This window comes from Poecilia mexicana, unplaced genomic scaffold (genome assembly GCF_051168715.1).
Source record: "Poecilia mexicana isolate PSO_F unplaced genomic scaffold, ASM5116871v1 scaffold_14, whole genome shotgun sequence".
NCBI lineage: Eukaryota > Metazoa > Chordata > Actinopteri > Cyprinodontiformes > Poeciliidae > Poecilia > Poecilia mexicana.
The window spans coordinates 14,241,142-14,258,269 of NW_028263383.1; the positions used below are offsets into that span (position 1 = coordinate 14,241,142).

General features: G+C 38.9%; 1 protein-coding gene across 1 annotated transcript; it reads left to right on the top strand.

Moving 5' to 3' along the window:
• Window positions 1-12,841: 12,841 nt before the first annotated feature.
• hrh2b (histamine receptor H2b) lies at window positions 12,842-14,931 on the top strand. Its single transcript, XM_014976007.2, has 2 exons — window positions 12,842-13,733; window positions 14,294-14,931. Exons 1-2 carry the CDS (start codon window positions 13,062-13,064, stop codon window positions 14,762-14,764), a joined length of 1,143 nt encoding a protein of 380 aa, XP_014831493.2. The 5' UTR covers window positions 12,842-13,061; the 3' UTR covers window positions 14,765-14,931.
• Window positions 14,932-17,128: the final 2,197 nt, after the last annotated feature.

Here is a 17,128-nt window from a genome sequence, read left to right on the forward strand (position 1 = left end):
ATCTTCAGAATGTACGACTTTGCATTGGTCTATCGTGAAAAAGCACAACACTTTATACTTGTGAAACGAGTCTGAAAAAGTGAAAAAGTGAAGGGAGACAAAAGACAACAGGTTGCTGGAGTGAGCTCAGACTGGCCCCCTGCCAGGGACAAAAGAAACTAAGGAGACTTTCATATCCACCATGCAAACCACTGCGGATGTTTGAAGAGGATTCTACAACAAGCAGTGGATGACATAACAAATAAAGATCACCATTAGGAAAAAGGCAAAAAGCCTTTGGGAGTTAAAGCAGGGTGCTGAAATGGAGTTGGATAAGAGAAAAAAACTGAAAGAACTCAATAGGAAAACTAAATCATCTTAAGAAATGGAGGAAAAAATTGTACTACTTTAATAAAGTCTTGGTACTCTACACTCCTTTACTGTGTAGAGTACACAGTAAAGGAGTGTACTCCTTTACTGTTCACCAATGAACACTGGTGAAATTATAGTCGTTCAGATATCTTTTTGTGGCAAATCTATCAGTGTTCATTGATAAAGCGCTACACAAATACAGGCCACTTAACATTTCACGTCAAGTTTGACAACCATCTATTTCAGGTAGTTTTTATAATCTACTAATGCTCTACTGAAGGGAAATCTGAGTGAGGTTCACATTTCATTCTGCTGGATTGTAGCCAGATTGTAAATAGAACAATAGAGCAAAATGCAAAACGAAGAAACAGAAATAGGGGATAAAAGGATACAGTTGTTTTTTTTTTTTTTAAGATGACATTAAAATGAAAACAAGGCAGCCGATCAAACGTTTAAGACCATAACCCTGCCCCCAAAAAAATCCCAATAGATAAAAATATGTTGTCAAAGAAAGGCCTCATGGGTAACCCCACTGCTCAAGGCGTGCTTGGTGCCACTGGTTCCAGTTGGAAGGTGGCTCCATGTGGAGAACATGGAATCACAAAATCCTTGGTGTTGGACCTCAAACCAGTTTTGCCATCCATCCATCCATCCATCCATACATGTTTTCAATGGGACTTGGTAAGGACGGACTTCACAGGACGGTCGTGAGAAGAAGTCTCTTGGCAGATGGGAACTGTGAACTGCTTCGGCATGTCATTGCCGCTTAAAAAAAAGCAGCAGCCAGATGCAGTTTGACACCTCAGCACAACCTGGAGCTCCATCATTCAAATGAGGTGGAACCAAGCGTCCTAAATCAGGATGGGCCACATCGACTATGCAGCAATGAAAACATCTCCGCTGGGATCGACTCGTCGAGCTCCAGCTCTCCTTTTTTCTCGTCAGAAAATAAACATCTCCTCCGTCCGTCAGTGTTGCTTGTGTAACGCTGCTTTGCGAAGTCCAAACGGGTACATTTGTATCATAGCAGAAGGTGCAGCCCTTGTAGAGACCTTCTAGTCTGCTATTATACTGAAAAGTCTTCGTCAGTATAGGGCCACAGCTTGGGTCAAGGATCTGCCTTTGTGTTTAAAGACAGCCAGCTGAAAACCTGAGCTAAAAGCAAAGAGAAAATGTTTTGAGCCTCGAAATGTTCCGATATTTAAAATGACTTTCACTCTGCCCCACCTCGGCAGTGATGACTCATTGTGAGAGGCCTTGAATGTGCAGCTCATTAATCCTGCCTCGTAAAAAGACAGATAGTCTTCCCGTCTTTGGCATCATGGTGAAGCGAGAGTTATAAATTTAAGCTATTGATCAGCAGATGAAGAGCTTGTTTGAGTTTGAATGCATTTTTTAAAATAATTTGCTCACTCATTTTGGTCTCTTGGGGCTGCACAGTGGCACAGTTGGTTCTTGCAGCAAGAAGGTTCTGGGTTCGATTCCCGGCCCCGGTCTTTCTGCATGGAGTTTGCATGTTCTCCCTGTGCATGTGTGGGTTTTCTCCGGGTACTCCGGTTTCCTCCCACAGTCCAAAAACATGTCAGGTTAATTGGCCTCTCCAAATTGCCCCTAGGTGTGAGTGTGTGTATGCATGGTTTGTCTCTGTGTTGCCCTGCGACAGACTGGCGACCTGTCCAGGGTGAACCCCGCCTCTCGCCCGGAACGATAGCTGGAGATGGGCACCAGCACCCCTCCCGACCCCACTAAGGGACAAGGGTGTAAAGAAAATGGATGTATTTTGGTCTCTTGTTCTTGTTTTTGTTTTTTTTTTTTGTTGCATTTAAAGCTCAACTCGAGATTTCGATCCACTTAAAGGTCGTATTTCAAAGGAGTCAACTGGCTCAAACAGAGAAAATAATGAAGTGCAAAGTCTTCAGAAAATGAAATATTTTCAACAAATTAACTGCTAGATTTGAGCATCTTAATGATTATCTTCACAGTTCATGAAAATGACTTCACTTCCAAGAGAAATTGAAGCGGAAAGGCACAAATTGGCACTAATGTGTACAAAATTGCAAAGGGGGATAAATTAATATGAGTATATTCACCCAAGTCAGAAGTAACACCCTGGTCTGCAACCTCTTAGTGGTTTTCAGCTCATTATTTTGGTTCACTGGTCCATCAGGTTGAGCTTTAGTGCTCTGAGCAGCCTCTGCATGAGGAAGCCACAGGCAGCGACTCGATCCCAGTCTGAAAACTCCATAATAAAGAAGCTCACACACAAATAACAAGAGTTTGTTGTAGAATGCTTAATCTAAATCAGTCCGATAACTCCCAGGTATTCTCTAACATTAAAAAATAAAAAATAAATGTCCCACACTAGTGAATAAATTTACTTAGGTATTGAAAGTTTTCATGTATTTGTTGACTTTAAATTTTAACCTTTTAATGCCACGGCATCAAAAATTTTCTGCGATTCTTGAGATTTTGACTAAACATAAGGTGTATCACATATGTATTTATGTCAAGTCTCACAAGCGATGGTCTGTCAGAGCTTAAGAATAAATCATGTTTGAGAGAGTATTCCTAAAGCAGCACCGAGACAAGGGACAGGTCTGCAGAATGACGCAATGAAATGTTAACTGCACTTACGAGATAAAAAAAAAAAGTTTAGACCTCCAAAAAATAAAAAAATAAAATGATCCCAAACGAACCGGTCCCTCTAAGCTGACAGACGTGAAAGCACATCATAAAAACATCCGCAGTCCTTTTAAACACAATTGGTGTTGATTTGCAGGGTTTTTTTTTTCTTTCTGCATCACCACAAGCTTTATGTGACAGCAGTGATTCATAGTTATGTTTAATCCTGCAGGATAACATATGCAAATTACGCGACAGAGCCGTAGAGCAGATTATTTGGGAGCCATAAACAAGGTCTTCTCCTAGTTGGACGTTTCTCAACAAAAATTCAAAAAGAAAAATATGTCGTTTGCACGAGCGTCAAGAAAAGGATTGTTTCAGCTGTTGCCACTCTCTTGTGAGAGTGACCCTCCCATGAGATGCTTCTCTCCAGGGACAGTTTGATGTGAAATGACAAAAACATGGCGAGCTGAAGCCTCATGCAGATGGGACAGTTATAATGTTTTTTTATGCATATACTATTTAAAAGTTCCTCATTAAATTAATTCTTTGTGCAATGTTATTGTCAAACGAAATGTTCTTTTGCCGTTTTGCACAGACGCAGCTTGCTGCAGTGTGTGCTTCAGTGAGAGTTTGCAATGTCAGAGCTTGCAAATGAATTTTGACAACGTCGGCACGACGACGGCAAATAAACGCCAAATTCAGTGCAACGTGGAAAACGGAGTTCTACCCACATCTCTCCTTCGTGTAATATTTCAGGAGGAAATCTAAATCGTGTACAAGTGTGTATATTTTATTATTTTATTAAATCACACTGTGTGTCAATGGCGAAAGGAAAAGTTCATTGCACCGTATGTTCTAATCTATTTCCTCTGCTGTTGAACGAATCAACGTTATCCGTTTTTGGGGCATTTCAAAAACAGGTGAGAAACGGTTTCAAACCTCAGTGGGATTTATTGGGTAAGGTGCAACAGAGGATCGGAGTGCAAGTAAATGCATCGGGAGGGCAGTTTTCAGTTGCAGCAGTGGTCATAATGCACTGAGGCATGGAGTACTACTGTTTCTCATTAAGCATGCTTCAGCTGGTACGTTCTAACTCTGACCTTATTAAAGAAAGACAAACAACAGTGGCTGATGCAAGTCCCCAGGCTTTCCATGTGCGTTTACAGAGTCTGTTCTGGTGGTCTGGTCCTCACCCTGTTAATACTTTTCTTTTTCTTTATGTTTACCAAATAATAGCATTCATCACTCCTCTCTTGTACTGCTCTCTATATATGGAAACGCCGCTGCCGGTTTGAATCACAGACAGGAACCCGTGACTCATTTTGACGTGGAGGCTCAGTGGCAACGTTCCTTGGGGTCCACGGATGGGCCAAAAGCGACCAGAGCGGGATTTAGCTTTTACTCCTGCTCTCGTGGCTGAGCATCTTCCAGAGGGGCTTTAGAGGAGCGATAATCCACTGAAATATAGGAGACGGACTTCCTCTGGGACAGAAATGCAATATGACAGCAGAACAGTCAATGGTAGAGGGGGGAGAGAGCTGGGTGTTTACACAGGGGAGCAAATATGTTTTGTTCTAAATAGTGTCACTTTGCAAACTCTTACTATGATGCACTGGGTTCAACGTTTAAGGGGTTACATAGCAACAATCAATAAAGGGATATATTGACATTACCATCAGTATTGGCTGACGGCAGCCATTTTTTTAAGATTTTGATTTTGGTCCGACAAGTAAAAATGGGTCAAAATTACCAACTGATGTTTATTTCCATTTTATTGCTGTTTGTGCGTTTCAGTGGGGGGGAGAAGAGAGGTTGACACTGATTGAGCTATTTTGGATTGGCCTTCAGTGTTTCCTGCTAGAAAGCAGAAATCGTGGTTCTATCAAGTCATCATAGTACGTCACACTGTCACTGTCATATTTGATAGTTCGTTTTCTAAAATGCGTATTAGTTTAAGACCATATGTGACACATTTCATACCTTACAAAGTGCTCAATTTTTGTCTTGTCAATCTGCCAATTTTTTGCCAAAAATCTCGGAAATAAGCAAATAAGCTTGTACCATGCTCTTAAGGATTTTTTTATTATTATTATTATTATTATTATTATTATTCTATAGCTCTGGCAGCCCTCGGTCTGAAAACTCCATCTTGAGTTTACTCCGTTTCTCTTTGACTTTTCAATTAGTTGCTGATCTAACATAGAAAAAAAAAAAAAAAACTTAAACATCGTACACTTTCGGTGAATTGCTTTTCTGTGGCTAGAGCTGTTTATTAAAATTGGAACAATTGTGGGATGGGCTTTCATGACCGAGACTGTAGCATTTCTAATATATGATTTTGGTAGGTTAAGTTAATTAAATGTGCCTATAAAGTCTTATGTGAGCTTAACACGTAGAGCACATCTCAGAATTAGGGATATTGAATCTGTAGGTTGGTATTTAAATGAGTTTACAACAGCACATCGCTCTATGCATCCGTATGAAGCTACAAGTGTCCCCCCCCCCAATTTAATTAAAGAAAAATCACTCGTGTCTCAAATACTTTAAATCCTCTGATATTTAGAAGCAACTAAGAAAAAATAAAATCAGCTCCACCCAGAGTAATATTCACTTCAGCAAATCATTAGCTATATGATGTCTGAAAAAGTTAGACCTTGGAGCGACGTGCAGCGACGCTTTTGATGGGATTTACTTTGATGACAGAAGAAAGCCTGAGATTAGAAGGGAATCAACACAAAGCAGGTCAAGCCTAAGAACAGTGAGGGGGGAAAAAAAGCTTGTTAGAATCGTCACTTCAGGCTCATCTCATTAGCAGAGCGCCGTGATTGATGTTGACTGACAGCCGAGCTGGAGAACTATTTTTTAACGCCTAACATTCAAGGATGTAAAATATATGAAAGGTGAGGAGAGCGTCTGTGACTGGGAAGCTTTGCAGAATGCTACCATCTCTGCCACTTTGAAGCTTCAGTTGAAGCTTTTAAATGTAAAGGCCACGCATGTAAGGATGGACTTGCAATGCTATATTACAGGGCAAAGATTGTTTTTATTTGACTGCTCTCATAAAAATAATGTGATTTAAATGAAAAAGTGACTGAAAACTCTTATGTCACATTGACGCAGACTACAGTAAATATTAGTTGTTGCACAAAATGAATAATTATTCGCTCTTATTTTTGTTACAGCATAGCAAGTCTACGGCACGTGTTGACTGTACAGTTGGCAGTTCTGCTTTTCCTGTGTATTTTCATATTCACCTGAGTTCCCACCAGTGTCCAGCAGATGGGAGAAAAGACTCGCAAAAGAGAAGCGACATGCTGAGGTAGTCCTCACCGCATCGCCCCGTAATGAGCTCCAGACCTTTTGAGGTTTCAAGTCAGGACTAGGTGCGCCATTCCAAAGCGTCTTCAGAGGAAACATGGTAGTATAATTACTTTAAATCTGAATCTGCATGAATATCTTTGATAGAGTCTACATCTCAGCTTGACCTGATTAGGGTTTATTAAAAAAAAAAAAAAAGAAAGGCACACTGCCATTTTCATTTACAACAAACCCAGGCTTTCTTTTCCAACTCTAAAACGACTGATGGGTTGAGGAGTTTAAGTAGCTCACTGACGCTCTCTTACTCTTTCCAACTTCTCCATCGCTGCTAATTCAATTCAGTAAATGTTGATGATTCATTTGGTAGTTAATGTGCTCCTCACCTTAACTTTCTCACTCACATAAGCAAGCAGCAGGCCAGACCTTGAAGAATGAAGAAGACGGTGTTGCAGCAGTCAAGCACTGTGACCCATTCTTCATAATTCATGTTACTGTTCAATCTTTAGACAAGCAGGATTCTGCAGCCTGACTTAAATTGTTAACTTGTTGTTTCAGGGGCGGGGAAGGCTGGCGTGGGGGTAAAGAAAGATGAGCTCCGGTTAAATCTGTTTCAATTTGTCGTACTTCAGAGACACAAATCAAGCAGAAGGGAAACTAGTGTTTTTGTCTTTTCTTTGCTCTGTCATTTTGTTTGTGATTTTTTTGTGGAGGGTAGTACAGATCTCTTAGTAGTAATATTTGTCTGTGGTCTTATTTGTCTAATTTCAACCTTTCATCTTGTGCAACAATTCAGTCATCTTTTGTATCTTTTTTTAAAATATTTTTCAAGCTTCTGTTTGTATTCAGTTTTGATTATTTGTCGTCTGAAAATAAGATGTCACCGGCGAATAACGGCGCCATTCTTTTGTGTACGGTTGAACGCCGCCTACTCCTGATTCGGTATTTGCAGATATATTTATTTGTGGTTCAAAATTCTCTGATTTACATCAAATTATTTTACTCCATCTCTGTATTGTGTGACAACATAGCCTAGTTTGTGTTAATTATATATTTTTTTTGATAATCGACACACGGGTGGCAACAATTTTGTCCACATGCATAATTCATAATTTGCCAAGTAGCGCATTACGTTTTTCATGTAGAGGAAGGTAGATTTGGAAACTTCTCTCTTTCCTCATCAATAAAATACTAATTTAAAAACTGCCTTTACTGTTTTATCGAAAAGTAACTCGAAACATTTAAGTGTGGCAAATCACAAGAAAGTAAGGGGATAAATACTAATAAATAGGTTCGACATGTGCATGAGTTGAGCATCATGTTCTTACTTCTGCAGTTAATGTTACAGAATGATTATGGTAACTGAAAGAAGCTGAACTGCAGGAGTTCAAAGGGTATTTGTTCATGGCACTTTCATGTTAATGGGAGGAAACGTGAGTGGGGGTGGAGACAGGAAGAGAGGGAGTGGGTAATAAATATGCTCATGCAGGATCGCGGAACTTGAGAACATTCGTGATCTAGGAGAAGAAAAAGAGGAGCGAATATGGTAAGTCAATAAGATTTTTATTGGTTTTTCTTTATGACACATTTAAAACTAAGGCAAATACATGCATTTTTTCCCCTCATGTTTAAAAATGTCCCTTATGAAATTCTAGTGTCTTCCAAAAATGATAATAAAACTGTTATGATTTCTTAGATGGACTGACCATATGTAGTTTGAACCGATGTGAGAGTTGCTTAGTTATACATAAATGTCACTTTTTGTGGTTAAACATTGACCGCATATAGGTACATCTTAAGGGGATCGTAAAGCATGGAAAAAATAAAAATGTGATGGTAGGACAAGAAAAGTGGTCAGCTGCCACCAAAAGTTAATTAACACATAAGGGACATGAAGGAACACTTTGTACATTTAAGCATTTTTTTTTTTGCCTCATTGAAATTCTTAGCAATAAACTCCTGCTTATCTACTTTATTTCAAGTTAACAGTTCAAATGTTGTGTTTGCTTACTTCCATGTATTCTGGGTGTTTTCTAAAGGGAACTTGAACATATGTCAGATGTGATTGTGAGGCTACTTTAAATAAAACAAAAACTCTTCTGGCGTATTTAACTTTAAATAAACAAAAACTGCCGATTTCACAAAGTGAACATGGAAGCGTGGATTAATAAATAACGGCAAAAAAAAACAAAACAAAAAAAACAAAAAAAAACAAATCAACTCAATAAAAGCCGCATAACTTCCTGTAGTGTCTTTTATGGCTCTGTGCCGCTGCTGATTTCCCACTTCACATGTTAATTTAGCGATTTATGATGTGAAGCTCGCTCCTGTTGTCAAATCATATACCCTTTTTCATTACGCAGTGTGTCTTCAAACTCCTGTGTGTGCTGTTGAAACATTGCGCTATTTAATTACAGGGAATAAGAGCCTTTGTTCTTGTGTGCTGTACAGATCAGCATGTGACTGTGCCGCTCATTTGGAACATGATATCAAGCTGTAAAGTAATCGTGCACTATTAGCCAAATAACGAGACAGTATTAGCCCTCAGAGGTGCAATACAGCAAGTCATACATAAAGTGTTAACACAGGCTGAGGCTCAGCCATCTATGCGGTCTGTGTGATTATGCGTTAAGTGCATTCACATGCGGCCTTCCACATTTCAGGCATGATAGTGTTCCAGAGACCTATAAGCACTTCATGTTTTCCTTTCTCCTACTCAGACGTTGCCAGAAATAGGAAACTAAATTATGCAGTGACCTGTTAAATGAGCTCAGATCATTCACAATATGATCGCGTCGCATTTCGTTGCCAATCTCTTCTGGCACCTCACCAGCGCAGGACGTGGCGAAATGATAGAAAAAGTGATTTACTTTATTCTTAGCTCTGGAAATAATTCTGGCAGTTTGCTTTTAGAGTCGTCTCACTGTTTTACCATGCAACGCCCTGATTCTTAAAGCGCAGAAAGGAGCCGACTGGTTACACAGCTCGGGTCAGACGTCGTCAGTTCAGAACAAACATGGTTGCGATGGAAACGATGGGAAAAGTGTTCGTGCGTGATTAAATTGTCTGGCATTTTTGTGAGGCGTGAATGCTCCTTCAGACTGGATGCGAGGAATACTGTATGATCCACATTTAAAGTCGTGAGCTAATATTTGGACTAGAATAAAATACAAATTAATAAATTTCTTTTGAACTTTTTTATTTTATTTTATCACTTTGCAACTACGTGTGATACACCAACTTAAAGTTGTGCATAATTGTGAAAAGTAAGGAAAATAAACATTTGATTGTATATTTTAAAAACACAAATGTTAAAACTGTGTAGTGAATTTGAGTTATAGGAAGAATCCCTCACAACACTGCCACATGTTTACTGCCATGTCAATTACTCATGTCATATGAGGTAATCTTCCTCGGTGCAAACTGAGTGTCTGCATAGCATGGCATGATAGTAGAAAAATTGTATTATTACGTAATTGCAGGGGCATTTTCACAGTTCTTATATATATTTTGTTGCAGGTATGGTTATATGTATATTGTGTCTCTAATTTTCAGTGCTTAAGCCACTGAATGTTCTGTATGTCCAAAAGACGTTTTAACCCAGGATCATAAAATATTAGATGATTAGATGCATATAGTAAAGATGAAAGAATTTTTCATACTTAAAACTGTTTGTCTTCGTATCATAGAAAAGCAAAGACAACAGTATGAAGGTGGTATCAGTAACTGTTATTTTAGAAAAAACGAAACCTGTGGTTCAAATTAACTTAAAGTATGTTTGTATATTTTCCATATCTTTTGTTATTTTAGATGCTATCATCCATTTATCATTCATTTACGAACCATGCAATAATAATAAAAAAATCCTGATCAGTCTTCTACTAGGAAAACTGACAGGAACTTCCATGAAGCAAAACAAAGTGAAGTCCAGGTAAAATGGTGCTTCCTTTTTCAGTTTTGGTAGCTACTGAAAAGTCCCTGTACAAACACCACATGAATGAGACTGTCCAGATAAACATGCACCATAAAGCCAGAGGTGCAAACGTCTTACCTCTCTGCTTTATGAATTACACTTAATATCGCTTCGGCCACTGTGTTATAATTTTACAGACAGATTAGTAACGACGCTGTGTAAATTGGTGGGAAGTTTCTACCTGGACTCATGACCAGCAACAAAAACAGAGTTTCCATGCTTAGTACACATGTCTTTTTTGTCTTTTTTACAAGTTTAGACTTTGAAGGGATATGAAATTCGTCATTTTGTGTTGTGCAAGGTAAAGAGGACGATTAATCTACATTAATGTCAACAGTTGTCTAAAATGCTTTAGGATGCAGTTGAATTTATTGCATTATATAAATATTAGACATAATGTAATTACACTGGCTGGACATTTTACTTGTTAGTTCATCATCAGTGGCACCTTTATGAATCATTATGGCTTCAGAAACATTAAATCTTATTTTCTGCTACTTAGCCGCTGATGAATGTTAGTATTGAATGAAGTATTTTGTTTCTGTTTCTTCTCTCAGAGATTAAAGACTTGCATGTGTGTGTGTGTGTGTGTGTGTGTGCATGTTGCCAAAGAAAGCACTGCCTGACATCATCCAATTAAATTAGATGTTGCTGTAAAATTAGTTTAGCTTCTTGATTATCAAATAATTTGTGTGTGTCATAAATTTCATTTATGCACGCTGTCTTAGCCTCACCAGTTGGGGCAGCTGGGGCCTTGACAGAAGATACAAAAACAATCGCGAGCGCATTCGGCACGTTTTGTTCGTTTGATTTCCCACCAAGTATTGTGCTTTGAGACAAGGTGCACATGAACAACATAGATCTATAAACTCAGGCAGTGTGTATTAACTAATAGGACATGACTTTACCATGTAAAAATGGGAAAAAGACGAAAATAAAACGGCTCTATAGTGTATTTTCAAACTACGTGAGGGGACACAATAAATTGTTCGTCTAATGTCAAGTTATTTCAAAAGAGTTTACATTTATACAACCACTACACTGAATGTTTTATGATTGTTTATAAAAGACTGCTGTGTGACCTCGCTACTGGTGAGTAATTACTGCTCTGCCTACGCATTCTCCAATAAATCTCCAGAGACCAACTCTTTGACCTCAGCATCTATGAGTTTTTTTTTTTAATCTATTTATATTGTTTGTGCTGGGGATCTTTTAAAATCCGCCCCCTTTTTCTATTCATGAATGCATATTTGCTTTACGAATTGTTCTATCTAGTAAAATAAAATCTGGTGTGGCTTGTGGTGCTGCAAGAGAATCTGCAAGATGTGCTAATGATGGCAGATGATCATTAGTTAGCTTACTCTGCAGCCAGATGACAGGACTATATATTTCAAACTATATGAGAAAAATAAACAGCCTATGGGATAAACAAATCGTTAGAAAGTAACACAGTAACCATGCTGAGGAAGTAACTTGTTGGAAACCTGGAACTTTGTGGAGGATAGAGGAACTTACTGCATGCCTACAAAACTATTCAACCTGAATTGATGATAAGTTTTTGATTTTGTAAAGGAAGCCATGGTCAATATAATTTGACTCTTTCAATGATACAAGATATTGAAAGAGAAGTCTAATGATAAAGGCAAAATCAGATTTTTACAAACTACGGTGAAACCCGGCATCCATGGGGGTGTTAAGGACCGCAACTGTTAGTGAATTTCTAACCTCAGCAAATATATGAGACCCCTTCAGAAAACTTGCATAAATTTCTGTTTTAAGAGTTCAAACACCAAACATACCTTACTATTCATTAGCATTCACAGTAGAAGCCACCCTTGTACTACCACAGAACTTAATATCTAAAGTCTTCCATCTTAGCGGGTACAGCCAATCAGCACCAAGGAAAATTAAACGCACTCCTGGATTGGCTGCTTTGAAAACACCAGCCAATAGCATGGCAGCACTACGGGCCTGTTTTAGTCAGATTCTCAAGCTGCACTTTCTTTCTAATATTTTAGATGTGCTCTACTAAGAAAGAAATTAGCAAATTGCCAAATTTTCCACAATTAATTTGTAGTTATACCCAACAGAAAAAGTCACAAGTAAGAGAATCTGTCAATAATGAAACCCACAATTAGGTCACCTGAAGGACCAATTGTAACAGACCAATAAATTCAAAATATATGACAAAAGATAAAAAGAATGTATCCCTTTTGAAGTGACTGACCTGATTCAAAGAGTTTGTGAAAATGAGATTACTTGACAGCAACTGATGTGTTTTAAGTGATTATTTTATTTTTTAAAAAAAAACATTTATCTGAGTGGTCCTGTCACTGGTCCATCGGTACTCCTGCTACATCAAGACAGAAGAAATTTAATAAATTAACATTTATTAGTGTAGGTCAGGAGCCTAAGAAAGATTTACCAATACACATCTCATGAAATATAATAGCAGACATTCAGATTTTTTCAGGGTCAGAGAAACATTTATACATTGGTAAAAATTTGGGACACCATATTTGATCAATCTAACGTGTCCATAAAGGACCTAGGTGAAAAAAAAAAGGTGGTTGTGCTTTCAATGAATGTGAATCCATGAAATGTTTAACCTACAAGTAATACATTCTTGTTCTGTCTTTCCCAGGGGCCTGTTTACTTCAGCAACACTGTCAGAGTTTGAAAAGACATGGCGACAAAGGCCTCTCCATGCAGTGACGTGCTTCTGAAGACGACAGCCGTTCCTCAAAGATACACCAAGAGGAGAATCATATTTTGAAAAACTGAACTGGCCAAGTGGATGATTCATTTTAATTTAGCTAAAAGTGACAGTGAAGCGGTGGAAATGACAGTCGCCACAGTTCTCCGTTGGCTGTTCCTCATGTCCGTTATACTTCTGACCATCGGCGGCAACGTGCTGGTGTGCTTGGCGGTGGGGCTCAGCCGACGTCTGTGGCGAACAGCGAACTGCTTTGTGGTGTCGCTGGCAGTTGCGGATCTCCTGCTCGGCGTGTTGGTGCTGCCCTTGTCTGCCACGCTGGAGCTCCGCGATAGTAAATGGCCTTTCGGAGGAACACTGTGTAATATTTACATCTCAATGGATGTCATGCTGTGCACATGCTCCATCCTGACGCTGTTGGCAATCAGCGTGAACAGGTACCTGGCCATTTCGTCTCCCCTCAGCCACTCTCAGAGAGTCACCCCGCGAAGGGTGTCACTTGCCATCAGCTTCATCTGGCTGCTGTCACTGGCCGTGGCTTTTTTCCCCGTCCACCTGGGCTGGAATACAGCAGACTACAGGGTGCAAAACCTGGACTGGGAATTTGGGGATGAGGGCACTGATAAAGGACGCTACTGCCAGTTCGAGTGGAACAACAACTACGTTCTTATTTATGCCTTTGGAACCTTTTACTTACCACTGATGGTCATGTGCGGAATGTATCTTTGCATTTTCAGAGTGGCACGTGAACAGGTCAGTGTCAATTACTGATTTATCTTAAATCGTCCATAAACAGAAACCATTTGAAACCAGACAGATAGTTCTAACACCACATATCCCCTGAGTGATTTGGCACACGTCAGTGGTTTGGTGCATCATTTTGTCTTTTTTCCATTGTTTAAACGGCCCATACAACCAACCTGTACCTCACTACTATACCAAACCACACTGAACATTGCAGGGAAAAGAGGCATTTGTGTTCTGATTAGTCCTTTGCATCATATTAAAAGTGTGGTGTGGAGTGGTTAGAGAAACAGATTCGTGCCATATGAACACCTCAGGGGAATCAGAATGTGACATGTAATTAACACGAACAATAATTATTAGCAATAATGATACATATTTGTGGAGGGATTTTTGTACTTTATCTTCTGGGCTGTTGACTTCGTGTGGCAACACATCATATTGTCACTTGTCAGATTTTGTGATTTTGAATGTAGATTTTTGAAATCAGTTCCTTGGATTACTGAAAAAAAAACATTTCTTTTGTTTTCTCTGCCTCCCCATCCCTACTCTACCACCAATCTTTTCAGGTAAGGCGTATCCGTGCTACCACTCCGTCATTTGCACGCTCGGCGACTGCTGCCATAGCCCGTGAGCACAAGGCTACAGTCACCCTGGCTGCTGTACTCGGTGCATTTATCATCTGTTGGTTTCCCTACTTCAGCTACTTCACCTGCATGGGTGTAAAGGAAAAGACAAATCCCCCCAACACCCTCCATTCAGTAGTCCTCTGGCTAGGATATTTGAACTCCACCCTTAATCCCATCCTCTATCCAGCATTCAACAGGGATTTCCGTCGAGCCTATGGGGAGCTGCTTCGCTGTCGAGGGTCATCACGCAGGACTCTGCAGCTTACTCATGTGACACTGTACAAAAGATTGACCTTTTTCAAGCTATTCAGGGTCTCTCAAAACTCTAAGAAAAGCACAGCCGCGGTTATGGTTGAAAGAGAGAAGAGCCTACCCTGTGAAGAAAGGCATTGCGCAGATGATTCATGGTGAAAGTTATTTGGATGACAGACTGTGTAAACATTGTGGGTACAAATTTACTAAACCGTTCACAGCACCAGCTTAACTGACTATTCATTTTGTGCTTCAATATGTGCCCGGCTTAGTTTTGAAGTATCTGAAGAGCTGTTTGGGTGAGTTTAATAAAGTAATATAACCCATTATATGTTCCAGCAAAAGGCATGGGAACACCGGTGCCTAAAGGATGCAAACTGTTTGTTTTCTCTCTCCCTACGCCCCTGCAAGTCATGGTGAATATGTGACCAACAACCTGATTTGATACGCGCAACCGGTTTATGTTTCACCTGACCAGAGCAGATTGACCTCAAGGACTTCCTGGACATTTTAACAGAATTTCCGTAAATAAAGTCATCCTTTAAGGAACGCTATCTTAGCACGTGTAGCTACTGTGGAATGAAGAGAGTTGTTCACATAATCTTGTTTATGTAAGTACATAGCACAACTGTCTAAAAAGAAATTTGCTGGATTAAAAACAATCCGATTTGAGTCGTTTCGCTAAACAGGTCCTGGTTTGAAACAAGGTTGAGGTTGTGGGTTTGACTCAGGCAAATTTGTTTATGTTTTCAACCCCAAAACTGGATTATGGATTATTGTCTAGTGCTAAGAAAAAGGAGTGGGTTAAAAAAATAATCAATATCTTGAATTACAAGACAAGAAATATTAAAATGAGTGAACTGTATGCCTAGTTTAGTCCTACATTCAAAATTATTAGGTTATAAACATGTTTCTAACCTAATAGAAACATGTTTCTAATGTTCTAATCTCAAACAAACATAACCTGAGTAAATACTCAATGCAGTGAATAAATGATTTCATTGCTGCAGCAACAAAAAAAAAACATAATAGACTTCAGATTGCATATGAATAACAATAATCATGCTAAATTATAGCTGTTAAACTTCAGTGCATAATCTTTCAAACTTAAAGCAATATGGTTGTAGCAAGTAGTATGGATATGCAGTATGTACAAATATTTATTCTTGGTCTGTTAATCTTAGGGTTTAAAGCAGCTCTTTTAGTAGAAGTGAATGCTACTCAGACTGTGCCAACTTGTGCTAACTGCTTAGCATCCAAAAGGCTAATGTTACTGAGTTTAGGTAAACAAACTTCTCTGGTGCAAAGTTAAATATGGACTGAGTCAGCCTTGGGTTGATTTAACACAACAGGGTTGGACCCAACATACAGGGTGTCAAACTCCAGTCCTCGAGGGCCGGTGTCCTGCAGTTTTTAGATGTACCACAGGTACAAAACACTGGAATGAAATGGCTTAATTACCTCCTCCTTGTGTAGGTAAGTTCACCAGAGTCCTGCTAATGACCTAATTATTCTATTCAGGTGTGGTGCAGCAGAGGCACATCTAAAAGTTGCAGGACAGTGGCCCTCGAGGACTGGAGTTTGACACCTGTGGGTTAGGCTTTCAACCCGAAATATATAACATCAAATCAAACAATGCAAACCCGGTAACACTTTATTTGAAGGGGTGTCCATAGGACTGACATGACACTGTCATAAACATGACATAACACCTGTCATGAACATAAAGCAGTCTTTATGAATGTTTATGACAGTGTCATGAAGTGTCATTCAGTAAATAATGACACTTTTAATGCAAATTTGCTCTAAAAGTTACATTAAAAGTCCATTAAAAGTGTCAACTTTGCATGATTTTGCAAATTATGATAATTTAATGCAAAGCTGTCATTTTTAATTGACTTTTAATGCAACTTTTAGAGCAACTTTGCATTAAAAGTGTCATTATTTACTGAATGACACTTCATGCCAGCTGTCATAAACATCCATAAAGACTTCGTTCTGTTCATAACAGGTGTTATGTCATGTTTATGACAGTGTCATGTCAGTCTTATGCACACCCCTTCAAATAAAGTGTTACCGCAAACCCTGTTAATAACTTGTCACTGTCAGTAAGAGTCCTTATGCCTTTGTGAATAATAAAAGTCAAAAAGTGAGGTGGTATTTAACATAGACTGAACTCCTTTAAAAGCAAAGAACAGGAACATCAACCAAGAAAAAATTGCTACCTATGCTAAGGTCAGAATCCTTCTTCTAGTCTCTCTGCTGCTTCAGTTTTTTATGGGACTAAAATGTTTTTTATATATATATATATATATATATATATATATATATATATATATATATATATATATATATATATATATATATATATATATATATATCATTGTCTCAAATAAGATGAAAATCATACCACGATTGCACCATTCAAAGTGCGTCATCGTATGCCTGATGAAAATATATTGCCCCATCAGCATAGGGTCAATCCAATATTGTACTTGTCTCATTGTTTATACAAAGTCTGAT